The 19,567-nt window shown below is 49.5% G+C and overlaps 1 protein-coding gene across 4 annotated transcripts in view; it reads left to right on the top strand.

Annotated features, from left to right (window-relative positions):
* Positions 1 to 19,567, top strand: part of SCHIP1 (schwannomin interacting protein 1) — a 183,138-nt gene extending 163,571 nt beyond the window's left edge. For 2 of the 4 annotated variants that reach the window (XM_063338185.1, XM_063338188.1), the window contains 6 exons: positions 11,103 to 11,221; positions 14,384 to 14,501; positions 15,168 to 15,365; positions 15,933 to 16,056; positions 17,428 to 17,521; positions 18,924 to 19,567. In XM_063338185.1, coding sequence (XP_063194255.1) covers positions 11,103 to 11,221; positions 14,384 to 14,501; positions 15,168 to 15,365; positions 15,933 to 16,056; positions 17,428 to 17,521; positions 18,924 to 18,975 — 705 coding nt within the window. In that variant the 3' untranslated portion in view covers positions 18,976 to 19,567. Of the gene's footprint in view, positions 1 to 274; positions 389 to 7,020; positions 7,340 to 11,102; positions 11,222 to 14,383; positions 14,502 to 15,167; positions 15,366 to 15,932; positions 16,057 to 17,427; positions 17,522 to 18,923 lie in introns of those variants that run through there. The other 2 variants (XM_063338186.1, XM_063338187.1) reach the window with 2 other exon arrangements.

Raw genomic sequence — 19,567 nt, forward strand, 5'->3', positions numbered from 1 at the left:
CGGCCTGGCCCCCACGATCCGAGCTTGGCCCCCCGATCCCAGCCGCCCTCCACGCTCGAGCCGAGCCTCTCCGCCGGCCTCCGCCCCGCCGCCGGCCCCGGGGTGTCGGGGGATGCGGGCAGCCCGGGTCCGCCTTTTCGGGTTTACACCGTGGGCTCCTGCCGCCGGGGCATCCCGAGGCTCTCAGGGCAGCGGGCTGGTAGCGGCCGTGGCGGGGAGAAGCCGTCTGTTTGCCCGAGGGGCTTTTGTGGTCGCCATGTGAGGCTGGCAGGCGCAGCGGGCGCCGGGGATGCGCTCGCCCGGCGGAGGGCGGGTTGGTCAGGCAGCTGCCTGCGCCCCTGCCTGCGCCCCTGCCTCCTGCCTGCCTGCCCTGATGAAACTGCTCCGTGTAAGTAAGCGAGCTGCGGGTTCGCGGTTCTGGAGCTGCCGTAGGAGAGCGATGGGAATTTTAGAATAAATAGCGTATTTCTCAGTGCTTTCTCTATTTATGTAAGAATGAGAGCTGACCTGCAAGATAATTCTTTTCAGATGCAGTCTCGTCGTGGTTTATGCTGTTCCGCGAAATAATCCATGCAAGAGCTGCGTGGATTGCATGGAATCCATGCAAGAATCATCCAAGGCCAGGCTGGATGGGGCTTGGAGCAACCTGGTCTAGTGGGAGGTGTCCCTGCCCATGGCAGGGGGTTGGAACTGTGTGGTCTTTAAGGTTCCTTCCAACCCAAACTATTCTATGATTCTAACTGGTGATGGGTTTTGGGGTTAGCATTTCCTTCTCTGAGCATCCATCACAGCCCCCCCCTGTCCCCTGGGGGGGCCCTGGGGCCTGGCAGCAGCGCTGGGGGAGGCAGCATCAATAACAGTGTTTGCGTCAGGATTATTTTGGTGGGGTAAGTCAGAGCTTGGGGTGGGCTGTTATTGTGGCTTCATTTCCCTGTAAAGAGGGGGTGGGTGCTGTTGGGTGCACCTGCACAGAAAATGGCATGTTTAGGGCTCGATGGTACGGGCAGATTATCAAATGCACAAACGCCTGTCCATCTGCTCCGGCGATGCTGAGAAATGCGTTTGCGTACGTGCGGAGGAGTGTGTTTTGCAAAACAGCCAACAGGCATTCCCAGCGGCAGTGCTGGACCCTCAGGAGACGGGGCTTTGCCCAGGACAGTGGCATATCCTCATTTTCTCCACCACCGCATTTAATTTAAACTTCAGTCTGTGTTTTAAGACAAAATGTCTCATATTGCAAAATACATCGTGAAGGGAAAAGATACAAAAGCGTATATATGTACAGAGAGAGAAGAGTTGAAGAGATTTTTCACTGAATGTTTTCAATCCAGCAAATGCTTCTGGAAATGAATTTCCATTTTTAGCTTCTTTGCAAAAAAAAAAAATCCTGGGGTTTTTTTTTTTTCAGCCTCCCTTTTGAGGGGATCTGATTTTTCTGCAGCTCGGAGCCTGTTGCTGTCTAGTGCATTAATAAATGGTGCCATTGTTTCTGCGCAGCGGATGTTTTCCCGGCATACTTGTAGGAACGCAAGGGTTAAAGGTTGCGCATTGTTTCCTGGGTGGAAGCGGGTCCTGCCATGGTGGTGGGCGAGCGATGCCGAGCCGAGCCGATGCCGAGCTGCGGCGCAGGCCTGGCCAGCATCCCTGCATGTTAATGCACTGGGCTCGCTGCGATGGCAGCGCTGCTGCCGCCTTTTATCTGCTTTAATCTACTTGCTTGTTTATGAATTGGTTCCTCTCCTCCAAACCAATAAATATTAGAGTGAAAACAGCCAGAAAGCATGCAAATCGTAGAAAAAAAAAAAAAGTCCAGAGAAACGGTCTTTTCAAATGAAATCTGTTTCAAAACCTTCCTACGACACTGCAAAGATTAGGAGCAGCCCCAGCCCCCTCCCAAACCCATTAACCTAAAGGCCAAGTTTTAATCCTTTTGTGGACGGCAATCCCGGGTTTCGGATCCGACTGGAAGCCAGCAATGATAGGATTTTGATGGCTGCTCGGAGTGCCCCAGGGGAGGAGGGTGGCAGCATGTAACTCTGCTCGCCTCCCTCTTCTCGCCCCTTTTTTTGAAGCTGCTAAATAAACTAAAAATAAACCAAATAGAGGAACAAGCCAACGCAGGGGGAAAACTTGAAAATGTGTTTGTTTTGGAGAAATTCAGCAGAAAAACTCTGACATGACCACGTCACGGCTGGCACATGAGCTCCGCGGCAGGGAGGGTGCTGAGGGCAGGGCACAGCGCAGGTGGGTGCTGAGGAAGAGGAGGGTATTCCTGTTGCATGCTGTGCCTTGCCTCCGAAGTCCTGTTTCATACCATAAATGAGCTGGCACTGCTGCTCTCTGAAATTGAGGTGGCCCTAGGTCCTCCTGGGGTTTTGAATGTGGCTAAGTCAGGTCCGTCGTTTGAATTTAAGCCGGGTCCTCCATGGTCAGGACGTCCCAGCGTCTGACATCTTTCCCATGACCACATCCTGGAGGCTGCAGCCACTCTTCCCGCTGTGTATTTTTCTCTTAGTTATTTCTCTTTTCCTGTTTCATACCGATTTCTTTTCCTATGCCAAACGTTTCGTTTAGGGCTCCATATTGCTCCTACAGTTTTACAAGAGCAATGTCGGCTCTTGCACAGTGGGTCTACGTTTTGTGAGGTCCCGAGCTCCTGCAGTATAAAAGGCCAGCGTGCAAATCCGGGCCTTAGCATGGAAATAAAGGTTTTATTCTAGTGTGTGTATTAGCAGTGCTTTACTGGCCTGCAGCCTTAGCTAATGTTTCAGTTCGCTTTGGTCCACCTTTGCATGGAGCAAAACAGGACTCTTCAGGGTGTTACCGCCTTCGTCTGTGTGTCTTTGCCACCGCTGTACGAGTGGGTAATATGTCTGGATTTACATCGTCTCCTTGGGTTGATTTCTAATGCGTCTCTAAAAGTGGAAAAACCCCTCGGCGCCCGTAGCCCCAGCCTAAGGCAGGAGACTCCAAACAGGCAGTTGCCCTTGGGAACCGGTTTTGGCTCTGTGCGCTGGCATCAGTCACGGTCTGAGCTATCTGCTGGCGGGAGGGTCTCTCGGGAGATGTTACCAGGCTTTACACAGGCAAAGAAAATTAAAAAAAAAAAAAGAAAATCTGATGTGAAAAATGAGATTTTTATTTGCTGAGAAATAATTTCTTTGGCGGGTTGGGGTGTGTGGAGCATCCTGCTCGGCCCCGTGTGTTCTCCTGGGACCTGGTCTGGGTGCGTGCATCAGCCTTGACTCTCTGCTGCTCTGGTGATGCCAGGTTTGTGCGTGTCTCTCCGGGGGGGCTGGTTGGAAAGAGCCCTGCAGTGGGGAGGTGCTGGTGTCGCTGTGGGTCAGGCTGGCTGCCCAGGGCATGGACCAGGCAAGGCTGGGTGGCCCCCACCGCTCCCAGGTCCCCACCAAGCACCAAACCATAAAAGTTGGGCAATAAAAATCACAAGCTTAAAATATGAAGGGCTCATTAAAAATAAAATTATTTTTTTTTTTATTAGGTTTCTTTTGTTTGATATCTTCAGGGGTTTGTAGGCTTTCGTGGCATGTAAAAATACCAGGCTGTCATCATCTTTTTCATTAAAGTGAATACAGATTCTCGTGGCAGAATATAACCTCAAGAGACGGGCCTCGGAGAAAACCTCAAATGCCACGAAACCCAGCGTGGAGCGCTGGCAGAGCCGGAGAGCTGCTGGCCTGTGGCTGGAGGGACGCTGCAGAGTGGTACAGCAGAGGACCCACAGTTGATGTGGCCGAGCACGCTGACCCTGCATCCCAAACCACTTACAATAAAATAAAATAAAGCCTGCATTTTAGACAGCTGAGGCTGAAGGCCTTCTTGTTTAGGCAGAGGTAGAAAAGAAAGAGCTCTGCGAACTAGATGGAAAGCATTTGGAGCGCAAAAACTCAGGGAAGCATCATTGAGGGGGAGGGCATGGTCCATCTCATCCCTAAATTTCCAGTGACTTGTAAGTGCCTTGTACCGGCCGCTCTGCGCTGGAAGGATGCTGTGCTTTGGAGGGACTGTCTGAAGAGATTACTTCCAAACTTTACAATAAAATAAACGTTTTGCGAAGTAGTTCTGGCAACTTGAGATTTCTATGAATCTGGAAGCCACCTCCGTATGCTGGCCCGAGCGCCCCATGGCCACGAACGCCGGTTTCGCAGGGAGGGTGCTTGGCATGCTTTCATTGAACTTTGCTGGGAATTTAGGGGGTTTTATCCACTGATTTGGTAACCGGCGGTGTGTGGGAGCTGATCCCCAACAGAAAGGGGACGGTGGTGGTTTCCTCCCCCGGTGGAGTATGCTCCAACAGCATTGAGGGTTTTTTCATTGATTCAAGCAAGCGTTACGTACGCACAGTAGAGTTAAATTTAGCTGTTTGCTTGTCCATATGCAGTCAGTGCATGTTTAAAGCACACAAAACTTGATGTGTCCTATTTCCTCGCCTTGCATAAGGACGACTCGAGCACTGTCATCCCCGGCCGGTGTGTTCCCCGCGGCGCTGGGTCCGTGGCCCCGTGCTCCCACACATCTGACCTGCTCCAGATACGCCCGTTCTCAGCTTTCCCTTCATGCTATAAAAAGCAAACTGGGCTGAGGTGGCCATGGCCACCTCTCCCACCCTCCCCCCGCCAGCGTTGCCGTGGGCTGCTGGAGAAGCCGTGGCTGTGGCCATGGAGGCCAGTTTCCTTCTGATGCAGTCTGGCGTGCTAGTCCTTGGCTGGTGATGCCAACGTGGAGCGTACCTGACGGTGTTGCCCCTGACATTGCCTTTTTTTGTTTGTTTAAACCCAGTAGCTGGGGGTGGGGGTGTGGGGGGGTGTTTCAAGCAGAGGCCGGTTGCCGGAGGGACGGTCACGGGAGTTTGTTGGGCTGCCCCGTGCAGGCAGCCCTGCTGCCCGTCTGCCTGCGGTGGCTTTTTGCGTCGGGTGGGGAAGGAGACAAACACCGAAGGGTTTGGTCCTTGCACTGAGACAATCACAAAATTCATTCGTCTTGTGTTTTTGATATCCAGGGTTTAAATTGGCCGTTCCTCTGCTAGTGGGGAGATGCCCCTCCCAGGAGTGCAGGGCCAGGTCTGGTCCTGGTCACCGAGCAGGGCACCCAAATCTGCCCCCAGCAATGGTTATGGGGGTGCAGGGGCTCCCGGCCGTGCTTCTTAACCTCGTTTGGTTTTCTCCTGTTGCGTTGGACGAGGCGGCTGCTGGAAGCGGGGCTTTCACTGGAGGCTGAGACCAGCTCTGTGGGATCTCCTCAGGGGTTGCCTCTCCGTGAGGCTTGTCCTGGAGCATCCCGGCTCGGAGGGCAGGGCAGAGGTGAGCTGGCCTGAAACCTGAAACGGGGGATAAACCATTTTTTTAAATGTAGGTGAAAAGCGCTAAAAATATTTTCGATAAACTGTGTCACTTCCTTCCCTTAGGGCTGACTTTGATGTCAGTTTGCGGAGGGATGGGAGTTCACGCAGCATCCTTCCCCCTGCGCGTTGGGTACTACGGGCGCAGCGGGACCGGGCCGGGCTCCCCAGCTCAGCCCAGGAACGGGTCTGGGGACATCCCCCTCTGACAACGGAGGGCAGGGTGATGCGGGAGCTTGTCCCAAATTGGGGCAGGGGGGGGAGTATGTGACAAATTGCAAGCTCAGCCTCCAGCCCAGTGCTCCTGGCTACCACATCCTTCCTCTTGGGCTGTGAGATTTATTATTTATTATTTTTTCAGATTTATTGTGTCAGGATCCATCCCCACGGCCAGGAGAGGAAGTTAATTTAGCAACAGCAGGAAAGGACACAATGAGTCAGTGGTGGAGGGGAACTAAAAATAATTAAATATCCAGAGAATGACTTTGTTTCATTTGGGAATTGCAGTTACAAAGCAGTGTTGTGGGACAAGAATGGAATTGAACAGTCCTGCTTATTATTACTGTTTTTTCCTGAAATTTCAGAGTAGAGTAATGCCGTGATGCGTGGTTCGTATGTCGTTAGAGCTGGTGATCTAACTAGAATACGCATTTTGGGTGAAATGATGTCAACATGACTTGGATATGTCATTTAAACATGTAAACTTTGGAGGGTTGTTAAAATTACTCATCTAGCATGCAGCGTGGTTGTGTGGCACCAGAAATCAGTACTTTTGTTGCTGCTGCGCCACGTTTTGAGGATCACTGAGAAATTGTGGCATCAATTCCACCTTTCTAAGTATTCCCTATAGAAATGCCGGCCTCGAGCGCGTGATCTCTGCCTCTCGCTGCCCACCCGCGGCTGATCCGGAGCGAACATCGCACTCCGTGATGGGTGAGACGGAGGTGGGATCTCAGCAGGGACTGAGCAGGATTTGCGCAGGGTCGGGGAGCAGCAGCCGTGCCTGGGAAGCCTGAGTCTCCAGGCAGGACTGCTGGAGGCACGAGCTGGAGCTGTAAGCGGTGCAGGTTTGGGGGCTGCAGAGCCCCCCGGGAGCCAGGTCTGGGGTGCTTGGCCACCCCTGAGCAGGGATGAGGCATTGCAGGCGTCCCAAGGCTCTGCAAGCCCACAAGGCGGGCGGCAGGTTAAGGCTGAATGCCTTTTTGAGCTCTTGGTTAATTCCTAGAAACTTTTTTTTGTACCTTAAAAGGCTGGTTTAGCCAAGAAATAGCCCCCTTGGGTCCTCCTGGTGTTTTTTGTCTAAAGAGTGGGAAAAAAAACTTCATCTTGTGGTTGACATTGCCATGACTGCCCATCCTCGTGCGAGGGCTGAGGGTGCTCCGGCTCGGCCTGGGTTCACTGCTGCGGCCGTGGGCAACTCCTCCGACCCCCGGAATTTCATTAGGATAACTTCCACGGGGAAAACCCTGTGAGAAAGCCCCTTCCTCCTGCCTGCTCTAGCCGTGACTACCCCGCCAGGCTTGGATTTTGACATCAGATACCGGGTTTTTTCCTGCCCTTGTGTAGCCGGTGAGGGCTCGGGGCTATTTTTATCCGGCGCTGGCAGTGGCTGGAGGAGGACGCGGCTTCCCTGGCCGGCTCAGCCCTCGCCTCCCTCTCATCAGCTGGCCGAGGCTCCGGCGCTGCCGTTGACTTTATTAGGGAAAAGCAAGGTGCTCCGGAGCGGGCAGGAGGCGAGAGGGGCCGGGGAGGCATCCCGGGCAGGGGACGGTGGGCTGCCGCAGGTCTCGGCTCTGGGGACGAGCGTTTGGTCCCATGGTGCCGATTGAAGAGCGGAGGAAAGACTGAGATGCCCCGGGGGGAGCGTTTCACCGGCCACGTGAGGACCCGGGAGCGAAGGAGATGAGTCGGGAGGGTGATGGCATGGGTGACGTCATCAGGAAAGCAGCCGCGCCGGCCGGGGAGGGGAGTTATAAAAAGGTAAGGGACAAAAAGGAGCCTTTTGTCTGCCAACAGTCGCCCTCTTGGCAGGAGGGGACTGGGCGAAACGCTGCCCAACACCCTCCCAGGGCGCTGCGTTTCAGGTGCCGGAGCAGGGAAGCGCTCGATAGCATTTAATGCACTGATGCGGGGCAGCAAACCTTCCTCCCTCTGCGTTTCCGTGTCACTTTATGGTAAAGAAAATGTAAAGAGATGTTTCCAAACGCATTCTCCTACCTCGAGACCCCTGGGTTTTAAGGCAGTTTGCCACGTGGCTTGAGATACGCAAGTTTGACTTGGTTTTTGAAGAAAAAGGAGATAAAAACAAATGCTCTGTGGTTACAATTTGTGCTTGTAAATCCAAGAATAGCCCTTGTACTTGATGGCGATAAAGTAAGGCACTGCCTATGGGTCTGGAACTTTAAATATAGTAATTGTCCGTGGCTGGTAATGACAGACCCTGGCAAAAATAGCCTCGGTGGCCTGGCCGTGTCCCGGGCTGTGTACCCTGTTTGGTGCCGGTGGATGGTTCCAGCATCCAGCCTCCACTGGCCTCACTGCGTTTTAACCCCTCGCATCGCAGTGGCACTGCAGGGTCCTGCTGAAGTGTTGCTGGCACCCCTTAATCTGTAATTTACTGTGTAATTAGCCTCTTCCCTCTTCAAACAGGCAGCGCCTTAGCAAAGCTTGCCTGGTATTTGGTCGGGCTTTGGTCTCCATCAGTATGACTCCAGAAGATATTAGGAGTTATTAGCTCCGTTATTAGGAGCTGGCTGCTCTACCCAAGGTAGGGGGGGGTCTCATCTCAGAGCATGACGAGGAGCATAGCAAATGGCTGCTATACCTCAACGCTGAATAGATCTGTAAGCAATTTTATGTGCTGTTTCAGGTGATGTCTGTAAGGAGTAAAGGCTGCTAGTACGGGTGCCTGTATGCTAAATAGTATGGAGTGTACGTGGTAAAAAGAGCAGTCCAGCTACTACTTCTTGAGTGACATAAATAACACAGTATGGACTTTGCTCATTTTCCCAGAAAACAGTAGAAATCTTGTGCCCACTACCATGAGCATCTGTTCTCCATCCAGCTTCGGGTCGGTTGGGGATGGCGCCCAGCATCAGCGGTACCTCCGTGTATCCCCAGGCATGGGACTGTGTGGGGAGAAGGCGTACATTGGATAAATTCAGGCTCTGAATTACCCCAAAAATGGAGGGGTTTTTGGTGCGAGGGACGGCACGTGTCGGAGGCGGGTGGTGAAGAGCACAAACGGTCGTGTATGATCTGCAAACACCGGCGAGGTGATTGCAATAGGTTTATAAACAGCAATAATTACAGCGGGCGACGGGGATGGGAAACGGTTGAACCTCTCCTGGCAATCTGCCTTTCCTGGGATGGTTGGGTAAAGCATTTGACATGTAGGCGGTCACAGCCAGACCCCGGCATTGTGTTTTCATTCGTGTACTTAAACAAAGGTAGCTACTGACCTTCCGAATTGGAAGGTCAACAGTAAGAAGGAAAACATCCGCCCAAAACTGTTTGGCCTTAAAAGCAAAAAGCAGCCTTTTGTTTAAAATAATCGTCTGAACCAGACTTCAGCTCTACGGACCCCTGAAATACAGGCGTTTTTTGATCTGGTGCCAAAATACACATTTGAAAACATGGGTTTATGTTTTTCTTGCTAGTGCTTTTGCATTTTGAGTATTTGATCCATTACTTTTTATATACCAAGTAAGTATATTTGATAATCAAAAAAACACTTGCAATTTTCCTTCTCAATTTATAGTTTTCAATACCCAGCTCAGGATGTATACTGCAGCTGTTGGGTAATTTATCTAGAGCCTAAAGTCCAGTTCCCTTAGGTATATTCTATTTCTTAGTAACTGTTCCCTATTTTATAATAACAAATAGGACTCTTGATTTCTTTATGGTCATTAGCCTGTGTCTGGCTTATAAAACAGGATATTCTGAGCTCAGTCCTGGGAGCACTGTTATTTAGTATCCTCAGTAATGACCTGGTGGAGAAAACAAATTGCACATTGAGTAAATGTACAGATGTCAGAGCGGGAGCAGTTGGGTCTCGGTGGGAAATGGAGCAAAATTAAAAAAGATCTGGAGAGACAGCCCCATCCGAAAGGGGTAAATATGTGGAAGTGTGCCTGTATCTATGTGTATTTTAATGCAAAGAAGAGCAGATTTCAGCACACAGAGAGTAGGCGGGTGTGCTGCGGGGGGAGGGAGCCATCCGGGCTGGCCAGGGTGCGCTGTCCCGGCTGGGCAGGAGGACGTGGAGATGTACTTTGGGCTCCTGATTTCTGTTGGAACGCAAGGAAAATCAGAAGTAGATGGGAAGATGTGGGACAGGATCAGCTGAGTTGGAAAAAACGGGGAGGCTAAGTATCCCTGACTCCGTGAAATATTGATGCACTGAGGGATGCGGCTGGTGCTCACGGGGGAGACGCCAACGTGCATCATGAGATGGACACCGTGAGGAACCTGCACAGGCAGCCCTGTCTCTGCTTTCAGACCACTAAAAACAATATTTCTCACTCATTTTGACTTATTTTTTTCACTGTGCTGCCTTCACCAGCAGGGCTGGCTATTTTTTCTTCTCAGTCTAGCTGCCTCCATGTGATTGAGGCATCAATTATTGAAACGTGAAAAAACAAAGCAGAAAAACGTAACTGGGTGGTCTGGGTAGAACTTCAGAAGCCAGGAGCTGAACCCAAAAACTCAATAGTGCTTTATGCCGTGGGGGTTATTTTTAATATTTTAAATAAAAGAAGTTACGTTACGAATGAAGTATGTATTTTGGTAAGGGACTGACAATATAATGGGCAGTGTGATAATGTTATGTATGTAGTCAGCACTGGAGTTGGAATTAAATTGTTAGCTATTTTAAGTTAATAATTTGCATTTTGTTACATTTCATTTCCTTGCATCAAAAAAAGGTGCTTTATTTTTACTTAGGTGAAATATGGGAAGCGCAGTTATATTAATTAACACCGTGGAGGCAGCCCGTGCTTGCCTGCTATGTTTTCTTTTGTTGTGTATTCTTGATTGAGTATTATGTGTTATTTTAAAATTAAATGTTTGTGGGCTTCAGAATGTTCCTTCTATCAATAACTTGCTGCCTTGTATGAATTTGTAGTCAGCGTTGGCACATAATCTGTTAGTGACAGACACGGGGATAGTACTGGTACTAATTTTTAATGTAGATCTGTGATTTTCATTTATTGCACATTGGTTACAATGTCATCTCCATAGTCATTGATCGGTGATTAACTTCAAACCACTTTGTGGCTTGCCCTTATTCAAAAAAGCATATATGTATAAAAATACATTTGTTAAACCGTGGATAATTTGAATAATCTGATAATGAATAATTTGATAATGGATAATCTCTAAGCATGTTGGCAGAAGAAGGATTGTGTGGTTTTGGAGGCTGCTCAGGGAAGTGGAAGACGCTACTGGTGCAAGCGTGGCCTTGGTGGCTTATATATTTTATATATATATATATATATGTATAAGGTATGTATCAGAAGTATACATTAGGTGTATGTCTATATAGATATGTATCTATTGATATGTGGAGAGAGATGTAGATGAGCTTTTCTGTTGGGATGGGCTATGTGTCCCACCCAAGCGTTGGAGACAGCTTGGGGGATGCTGGGAATCATGAGCGTGGCGGGGGGGCTGGTGGGACAACTCTTCCTGCGCGCTGTCGTGACCGGCAGCTTCATCTCTTCTTGTCGCCCTTCCCTTTCAGGCCCAGAAGAATGAGCGGGAATCCATCAGGCAGAAGTTGGCTCTAGGCAGTTTCTTTGACGATGGCCCGGGACTTTACACCAGCTGCAGCAAGAGCGGCAAGCCGAGCCTCTCCTCCCGGTAAGCCAGGGGGCCTCGCAGCCCAAAACCTCTCTGGAGGCTGAAAAGCGTGAGATGCCTCCCGTGGGTCATCCTGAGACCTGCCCTTCAGAGGATCCCTCAGTTTTTGCTTGCAACCGTATTCTTGACTTTTCCTTGTTTTAGAGCAACGTCTTATGCTCCAAACGCAATAGTTGTCTGTTATGTAACTAATTGTAAATGATATGCTAAAATACTAGGTTAAAACTGTATAGAAGAGGTATTTGGATGCTCAGAGGATAAAGCAATGATGAATTTTCCTGAGGTAGGTTTCCTTTTGGTTTGCATTTAGGATCTCTGCCCTGAAGTGAGCATTGCTTTTGAGTTGGGCGGACCGAGAACGGTGGTGAATGCACAACTGGAGTTATTGTCAGGAAAACAGTTGATTTTTTTGATTTTTTTTTTCCCAAAGGAGTTCTTTAAGTTGAGTTGCAAAATACTGAGGATTTTCACGTCTGAATGCCTGGTTTAATGCCAGATGTGTGTGTCCAAAGCAGGGCAAGGCTCGAGGATGGTCCCACGGTGCCACCAGTCCTGTGCCAGGCAGCGTGGTGGTGATGGTTGGTGAAAAACCACAGGTTTGTGAAAGCGCATCTTCCTTAGGTGGCTGAGGAGGTGGCAGCCCGTTGGAAAGAGATCTGATGCTGATAGCTAGCCCTGGAGACAGCAGGGCAGTGGAGAGCAATTAATCTCAAGCACAGAAAGCACCAGAGAATGGAAAAAATGAGCTTTAGCATGGCTCCCTGGCACCCCCCAGCATCTACATCCTCCACACAGGCCCTGCTGGCTGGACACGGCTGCATCCCTGGGGCTGGCACATTGCGTAGCATGGATACCTCACTTATTCTGATTTTTTAAATATCTACATCAAATATACTCCAAAAAGGCTTGTTTATATTCAGCTGCCGGGGAGTAACCCATGGCACTTGGAAAGGATTGAGCGCCTCCCACATTGGGAGTGAAGATCTACCTGTTGCCATGGTGTAGGAGAAGAAAAAAGTCTGAGAGAGGCATAAAGCCAGGAGGAATACTGTTATTACACCAGAGAGGTACAATTGTGAAATTAAATTGAACTGCGAGTCATTTGAAAGGGAAAACAGTTTTTCTCTGTGTAGTTACAGCTAAACCAGGAGCTGCTATCTTGTAATTATAGCACGGGTCTAATTAACGCTGCACGGCAGGGTTTGGCAGCTGTGCCACGAGAAATTACCAGCTGTACCTGGACGATTTGGCGTTTCATTAATATTTATCGTTCAGGCAAAGCATTAGTATTGCACGCTGCCTGTTACAGGACCTACAGGAACCTTTGGGGGACCGTTGCTCTCGTTGAGAACTGTGCTTGTGTACGAAATTAAAGAGCATGAATTGCTGGGTTTCAGGCGTTGGGGTCATGCTCTCGAAAGGCAAGTGAGTCATAGACCCACGTTTTGCGCTTGCTCTGCCCTTTCTGTGCGATGCAATTTGAAGCTGAGCCAAGGGTGCATTCTGCTGCCCGGCCTGGGTACCCGCATCTGTCCACCATGGCTTAAAATCTTGTGTAGAATTATGGAATAGAATCATAGAATGGTTTGGGTTGGAAGGGACCTTCCAAGGCCATCTAGTCCGAGGCCCCTGCCATGAGCAGGGACATCTTCAACTAGATCAGGTTGCCCAGAGCCCCGTCCAACCTCAAGGTTTCCAGGGATGGGGCATCTACCACCACTCTGGGCAACCTGGGCCAGTATTTCATCACCCTCATTGTAAAAAAAATTCAATTATTAATGCTATCTGTTTTATGGTAATGGTGAATAAGAAATTCCACGAAAATAAATGGAAAATAAGGGTTTGCTTTCTCTAAGTACCAATATAAGCCCCCCGCCATGTTGAGAATGAGGAATAACAGGCAGCAGAATGTATGGGGGGGCTTGCCCCGTCTTCAGCAGGTAGTAATGGGGTAGGGTGCACCAAGAAGGCTGATAGAGGTGACCCCCGAAGTCTCTAGTTTCTGGGGCTGATTTTTAATGAATTTGGAAGATGTGCAAGGAGAGCAGAATTTGTGGGAGACAAATGGGCCTGACTCTGGTGTCAGTTGGGTGAATTCTTCTGGAGATCCCGGGCTTGGCTGGTGGCTGCAGAGCTGCTCCGCAATGTGAACATCAGTGGGGCCTTTCACAGACACCCTTTTGTCCAAAAAATCCATTCCATTGTTTGCTCTTGGAGGCTGGTCTGAGCAGAGAGAGCCATGGGGTCCACCTGGAGCTTGGTGTGCCATGCTCTTCTGCGGGCATCAGCCGGCACCCATAAAACGTGTGTTATCTGCTGATGACCTGCGCTGCAGTGGCTTTGGGGGATAACTGTCGTTGTAGCCAAAGCCGGGATGCTCTCAGCTGGAGAAGTGCTTTTCCCTCTCTCAGCCTGTGCTGGGATGCTCCTGCCTTGAGCCACCGTGGAGAAAATCATTCCCGGGAAGGTGAATTTGGGTGGTCTTAACCTGTCCAAATTGGGCGATGGTGTGGAGAGTCCAGAAAACACAGTAACCATCTCTTGCTGTACAGTAGCGCCTCTTGGCCACAAACAGCCTTATTAACCTTCTGAACAAGTAGTTTCGATCGTGAACACGTTACTTTATATAGTACAATAATAAATTATTTATATTATTTATATAGAAAATATACTTTATATATTTATATATAATATAATTTTATATATTCCATATATACTTTATATATAATATTTTTATTTGATGTAATAATATAGCCACCTGTGATGACAAAAGCTCTGCAGTGTCTTGGCAATTCTGAAGTTCATCAATAGATGGTGGTAGAAGCATTGTCATCATCCGGCCACTGTGTTCCCGGTCCCACATGTAACTGCCGCTCGGAAACGGCAGCACGGGGCAGCCCCGGGAGCTTACCCATGCCCTGCTGCTGCGAGCTGGTGGTCCTGGCTCGGCTTTTGGCTGGGGGGTGACATTCTTCTTGGAAAAAAGTGAAAGTGGTTATATTTTCCTGAGGCCAATACAACATCAGGACAACAGCATCCTTTCAAAAGGTGAACAACTCGCTGCTGACAGCGCTCCAGCGTCTTGTCCACGCAGCCCATCGGCGCGGCGGGAAAAGCTGGCGCAAGGGGGCCAAGGTGTCACCTCTCCCTTTGCCCCCACAGATTACAAAGTGGGATGAACCTGCAGATTTGCTTCGTGAACGACAGCGGCAGCGACAAGGATAGCGACGCCGATGACAGCAAGACAGAAACCAGCCTGGATACGCCGTTGTCGCCCATGGTAGGTCCGAGAACCCATCCCACAGAGGCTCTGGAGCATGGAAACCATGAGACCATCCGTAATGGAAGCTGATAAAGAGCTGATCCTATTAAAACAGCGGTGCTAAACCCCAGAGCAGCAGGTTCAGCCATCAGTAAAAGAAATGCGAGATCCTAAGGGGCAGATAGCAAATTGCCCCTGGCTTGCACAGAGCTGCTGTAGAGCAGATGCCTTCATGTGAAGGTGTTCCTCCTTCCTTCCTTCCTTCCTCCCTTTCTTTTTGGCTCTGATAATTATCAGGGCAGTAATGGATATGACGCAGTATCAGCTCCCACGAGCTTTCCTCTCCTTTCTTTTCCTTTGTGAATACAACACCACAGCCCCCGATGTTTTCCTCCAGCTTAACCAGCCTGTCCCTTCAACACCTATTGATCTGGTTGGCTCCGCTTTCCATTTGAAGTGCTCGAGTTGCTATTAATAGTCAAGGGGGCCTACCTGGGAACTACTCTGATTTTTAAAGGTAGACTTGAGGATTAAAGTAAAAAAAAATATCTGTGCTTTTTGCCTTTTCTGTAGAAATGATACCACTTGTAAGTGTACAAAAGTATGTTAAGCTGACAGCAAACTTCTTTGCTGTGGCACGGTTGGGGCGACGGGCCTGTAACAGCTGCATGTCTGCTTCCCTAGAGCAAGCAGAGCTCGTCCTACTCCGACAGAGACACGACGGAGGAAGAGTCGGAGTCCCTCGATGACATGGACTTCCTCACCAGGCAAAAGAAACTCCAAGCTGAAGCCAAAATGGCCTTGGCTATGGCGAAGCCCATGGCCAAAATGCAGGTCGAGGTGGAAAAGCAGAACAGGAAGAAATCGCCAGTAGCGGATCTTGTAAGTGGGGGCCGTGGGACGGCATGGAAGGGGGGTAACACCAGCTCTTTTGCTGTTTGCTTTTGCTTGTTAAGACACGTACAGCAGCCGTCAGTCCTTGCTCACGGTGCTTGTAGAGATGCAGAGGAGCAGTGGAGATAGGGACTGTCAGTCAGGAGTTGAAGGGTTGACATAGCTTGTCTCATCAGGGCGTTACGGGATGCAGGGAATGAGATGATGAAGTGTGAAGGTTCTTACTGCCTTGAGGCTGGCATGGTGCTGCTCACCCTCTAAGGTGCAGTCTGCTCAGCACATCCCATCCCATCGCATCCCATCCCAACCTGGAGCACTCCTGCCTTGGTCCAATGCTGCTCGCCGTAGCCCTCGCCTCCCCTTGCATCGTTCCACCACTGTTCCTGGTAGATCTGAAGACCTGGGTCAAACGTTGTGTAGATGTTTTAGCTTGTTTTGGTACTCTCAGTGCTGTCCTTGATGCAGGCTTGCGAGAGGGGGACGCCTGCAAGGCAAACTGCTCAGGAATAGAAGTAATTCGAAGAAAACAGTACAAAATTGAACATTTCTTTTCAGCTGCCACATATGCCTCATATAAGTGAATGCCTGATGAAGAGAAGTTTAAAACCCACTGATCTAAGAGACATGACTATCGGGCAGCTACAAGTGATAGTCAATGATCTCCACTCACAGATAGAAAGTAAGTGACACTTGTTTAATTATTCTTTGGTATGCCCCATTTAATTAAGAACAGTTCTCCAGGATACACATAGAAACGTTGATAAATGTCGTATTAGACATGAATATATGGAAGAGACACACCACAGAAGCTGGAGATGGAGTTGCCTCCAGATTTGGCTCTTTCAACCTTCTTCTTTCCTTTTTCCAGTTTCTCCTAAAGCCCTCGCTTGGCTCCGTAAGAGAGGAGGGCTGTAGCATTGTGCCAGCACCTAATGGCCCACTTGTAACTCAAAACCCCGTGGGGTAAAAATAGTCTTGGGAAGTCTGCCTTTCCTGGAAGCACCTGCCACTCGTGGCTTTATGGCTGCATCTTCATGTGATGCTATGCCACAGCATCAAAAACATCTGTAAGCGCAGAAACCCTCTGGTTTAGCAGATGTCCCAGGGTAAATCCATTCCCTAGTTAACACGATGCTGTGCTGGCTACAGCCCCTTAACGCATTTTATGGGTCCTTGCGTTTGCCCACAGGGGCGGTACTACACCGCCTCACCTCTGCTCTCTCCAAAAGATCCAGGGGTTTATTTCCCCAAGGGATCTCCATCTTCCAAGTAATTAATTAATTAGTTAACCATTTTAAGGTAGACTTCTCTAGTGGCCGTAGGTCAAAAGAAGGTTGGTTGGGTGCTGCTGTGCTGCTCCTTTCCCACCTGTGTTGGTTAATTGGCATCCCCTCTGGAAGCAGCCCTTCTGAGGATGCGGAGCTGCGCCGTTGAGTCGTGATTTGTTATTTTGTGCTGCAAAGGCACCAAAAAAAAAAAAGCCAACGCTCGTTAATTAATGTTACTTTAGAAAGCGCCCCAAGTATGGGAGCATGAGCGTTAATGTCGTTAACACCGAGCTTGTGTCCCAAATGAAGAGGCGTTAAACCAGTATTTAAGCAGTCTAAACGCCAGCGCTGGCAGCGAGTGATGGGCAGGTAGAGCCTTTGGGGGAGTCTGGGCCAGCAGATCAATTTTTCACATGGTCCTTTTCGTTTTCTTCTTCTTCCCCACTCTTTGACACAGCCCCAAGCAAGAATCCAGTGTCACAAACATCCCTCTTGAGCAGAGGGACTGGCTTGGCCAGTGTCCCCAGAGCAGGGCGGGTGGGCACACTGAGAAATTCATCTTTGTTTTTGCTGCTGCATTAAGCTATTTCAGGGGAGGAACTGCTTGCATGCAGCAGCAAGGGGCTTACAGTGTATCCTAGAAAATGTGCATCCTTTGGGGAGGTCCCTTCTGGTTCTGCACACCAGCTTAAATGTAATGCAGCGGGGAAGGATGATGTACGGGTCCCAGCCCAGGGTTCCTCGGGACATCCCAAACTCACCCCCTTTCTCCCCGGCACCAGGCTTGAACGAGGAGCTGGTGCAGCTGCTGCTCATTCGGGACGAGCTGCACACGGAGCAGGACGCCATGCTGGTGGACATCGAGGACCTGACCAGGTGAAGGAGGTTCTTCGGGGTATTTTCTCTCTCCTCGCAGGTCCCCAGCTCACCATCAGCAGCGCATAGGGGTTTTCTTTTAGCAGAATTTCAGTTCTGAAGCTTTTGCCATCAAAGGTAAGGGCTGGGCAGGACGCTGCTCTCTCCTCCAAAACAAGAGATCAAGGCACTTGGGTTCTGGAGACTGTCAGCAGCTTTTAAGAGCTCCCCAAACACATGCGCTTGAATTGGTGTTTCCCTTTCTGAAGCCTGAAAAGAGCATGGGAAGGAGCAATGCTGCAAAACCCTTGTGCATCTAAGGAAAATCCCAGCAGCTCCCCGTGTCCCTCACCCCTCTCACTGGGGTGTGCGACAGCAGGTCTGCCTCCACCGTCAGGAGGACTTGGCCGATGGGAGCATTTCAGAGTCTCTTAAATATTAATGTCCAATAGCCGATAAAACAGAAAGCCTTGCAAAATATAGGCAGGTTTCCTAAAGGACTCCATCTCCTGGGCAGCAAGGCTTAAGAGGCGTTTTCCTTTGAGATCCTTCGTGATGTGCTGCAGAAACACAGAGGAGTATTGAAAGCTGAAAAAGGTGATGCTGGTTATTGTCAGTGCACGAGGGCTGGGGTTTCAGAACTGAAGCAATAAGCTTGCAAAAAAAAAAAAAAAAAAAAAAAAAAAGCCTAAACTTGTTGCTATTTTAAAACACCGTGGTGCTGCATAGCAGCTGGTTGAGATTTGACGGTGCTCTGCCCGGAAAAAGTTTCCGCCAGCTGGGGTGGCCGTGAGGGATTTGGGGAGTGGCTCTTGTGCTGCCCAGGGGATGGTGACCCCAGGGACAAGGAGGCAGGTTGTCACTTCTGGGTCTAGCGAGACACCGTCGTTGCTTCCCTTAAGGAAGAGCAAGTGATGAAAGGGGGGGAGCATTTGGAATGGGGAGAGAACTGGGTCAAACAAACGACAACGACACCACACATCTGTTTGTCCTTCTGTGGTTCAAGAAAGGCTTTGCTTCCTAAATGCAATTAATGACAGTTCAGTAAACGAAATTTATTGGGAAGCTGGTCAGGATGGTGGCGGCTTTGGTGCATGGTGGGGGGCACCGCCTGTCCCCATCCCGGCATTGTTCGGGGCCATCCCTGCAGGAGGGGAGGAGATGATCCCAGCTGACCCAAAACCGCTCTGGAGAAGGATTTCCTCTCCCCTTCGCCCACCTCCTGGTTCCCTCCCATCGGGAAGGAGCCTGGGCAGAGACCGCACATCCCTCGCCTGGTGCTTGTTTTTGCCTCTGGGAAATGCTGGTTTTGGTCGGCTGCCAGAGCGGCGCGGATGCCGGCTTGGAGCACAGCCCTGCCTGTGGTTTGGGTTTCCTCCTCCCCCCGGCCCAGCCACTGACGCGGCTTCTTTCCTCCCCCCAGACACGCCGAAAGTCAGCAGAAGCACATGGCAGAGAAGATGCCAGCAAAATGAACCCCGGAGCCCCGGGAACAGAGCTCGAGCGAGGCTTCATTTTGCTTCTGTGTGTGTCCAAGCGCTGATGTCCACGGTGGCGCACAAGAAAACCAGTGTTAGTCATTGACCATGTCTGAAGCTTTATGTCCGGTGATTGGCCTCTGCTTCTTAATTTATTTTAATTTTTTTACTCGTGCCACTAAATATCAGGCATTTTAATAATATTATTACAAAAAAATGTACAGTACTTATAACATTATAAATCATGGGTGAGAAGAGAGGGTAGTTTAACTTTATTTTTGTTTGTTTAGAGATTTTCAGTTGAACGATATTTTACCATTGACTACTTTTTTATTCTTCACTGTAGTTTTAAAATAAAGAAACTGTACTTGACGGTGCTATACAAGTCAAAAAAATACATGCCTGCCTCGTAGTGAAGTTGTAGCTTTCAGTAATATGTATATTTTAATCAGTTTTCAACATTTTGTGAATGTTGACTACCTGACATTCATTTTTAGATGTGCTATTAACATTCGGTTGGATTCAGAGAGTTACCTTGAAAGTTTTATGTATAAATATGTAAAATAAAAATTTAAAAAATTGTTTCATA

This window comes from Chroicocephalus ridibundus, chromosome 6 (genome assembly GCF_963924245.1).
Source record: "Chroicocephalus ridibundus chromosome 6, bChrRid1.1, whole genome shotgun sequence".
NCBI lineage: Eukaryota > Metazoa > Chordata > Aves > Charadriiformes > Laridae > Chroicocephalus > Chroicocephalus ridibundus.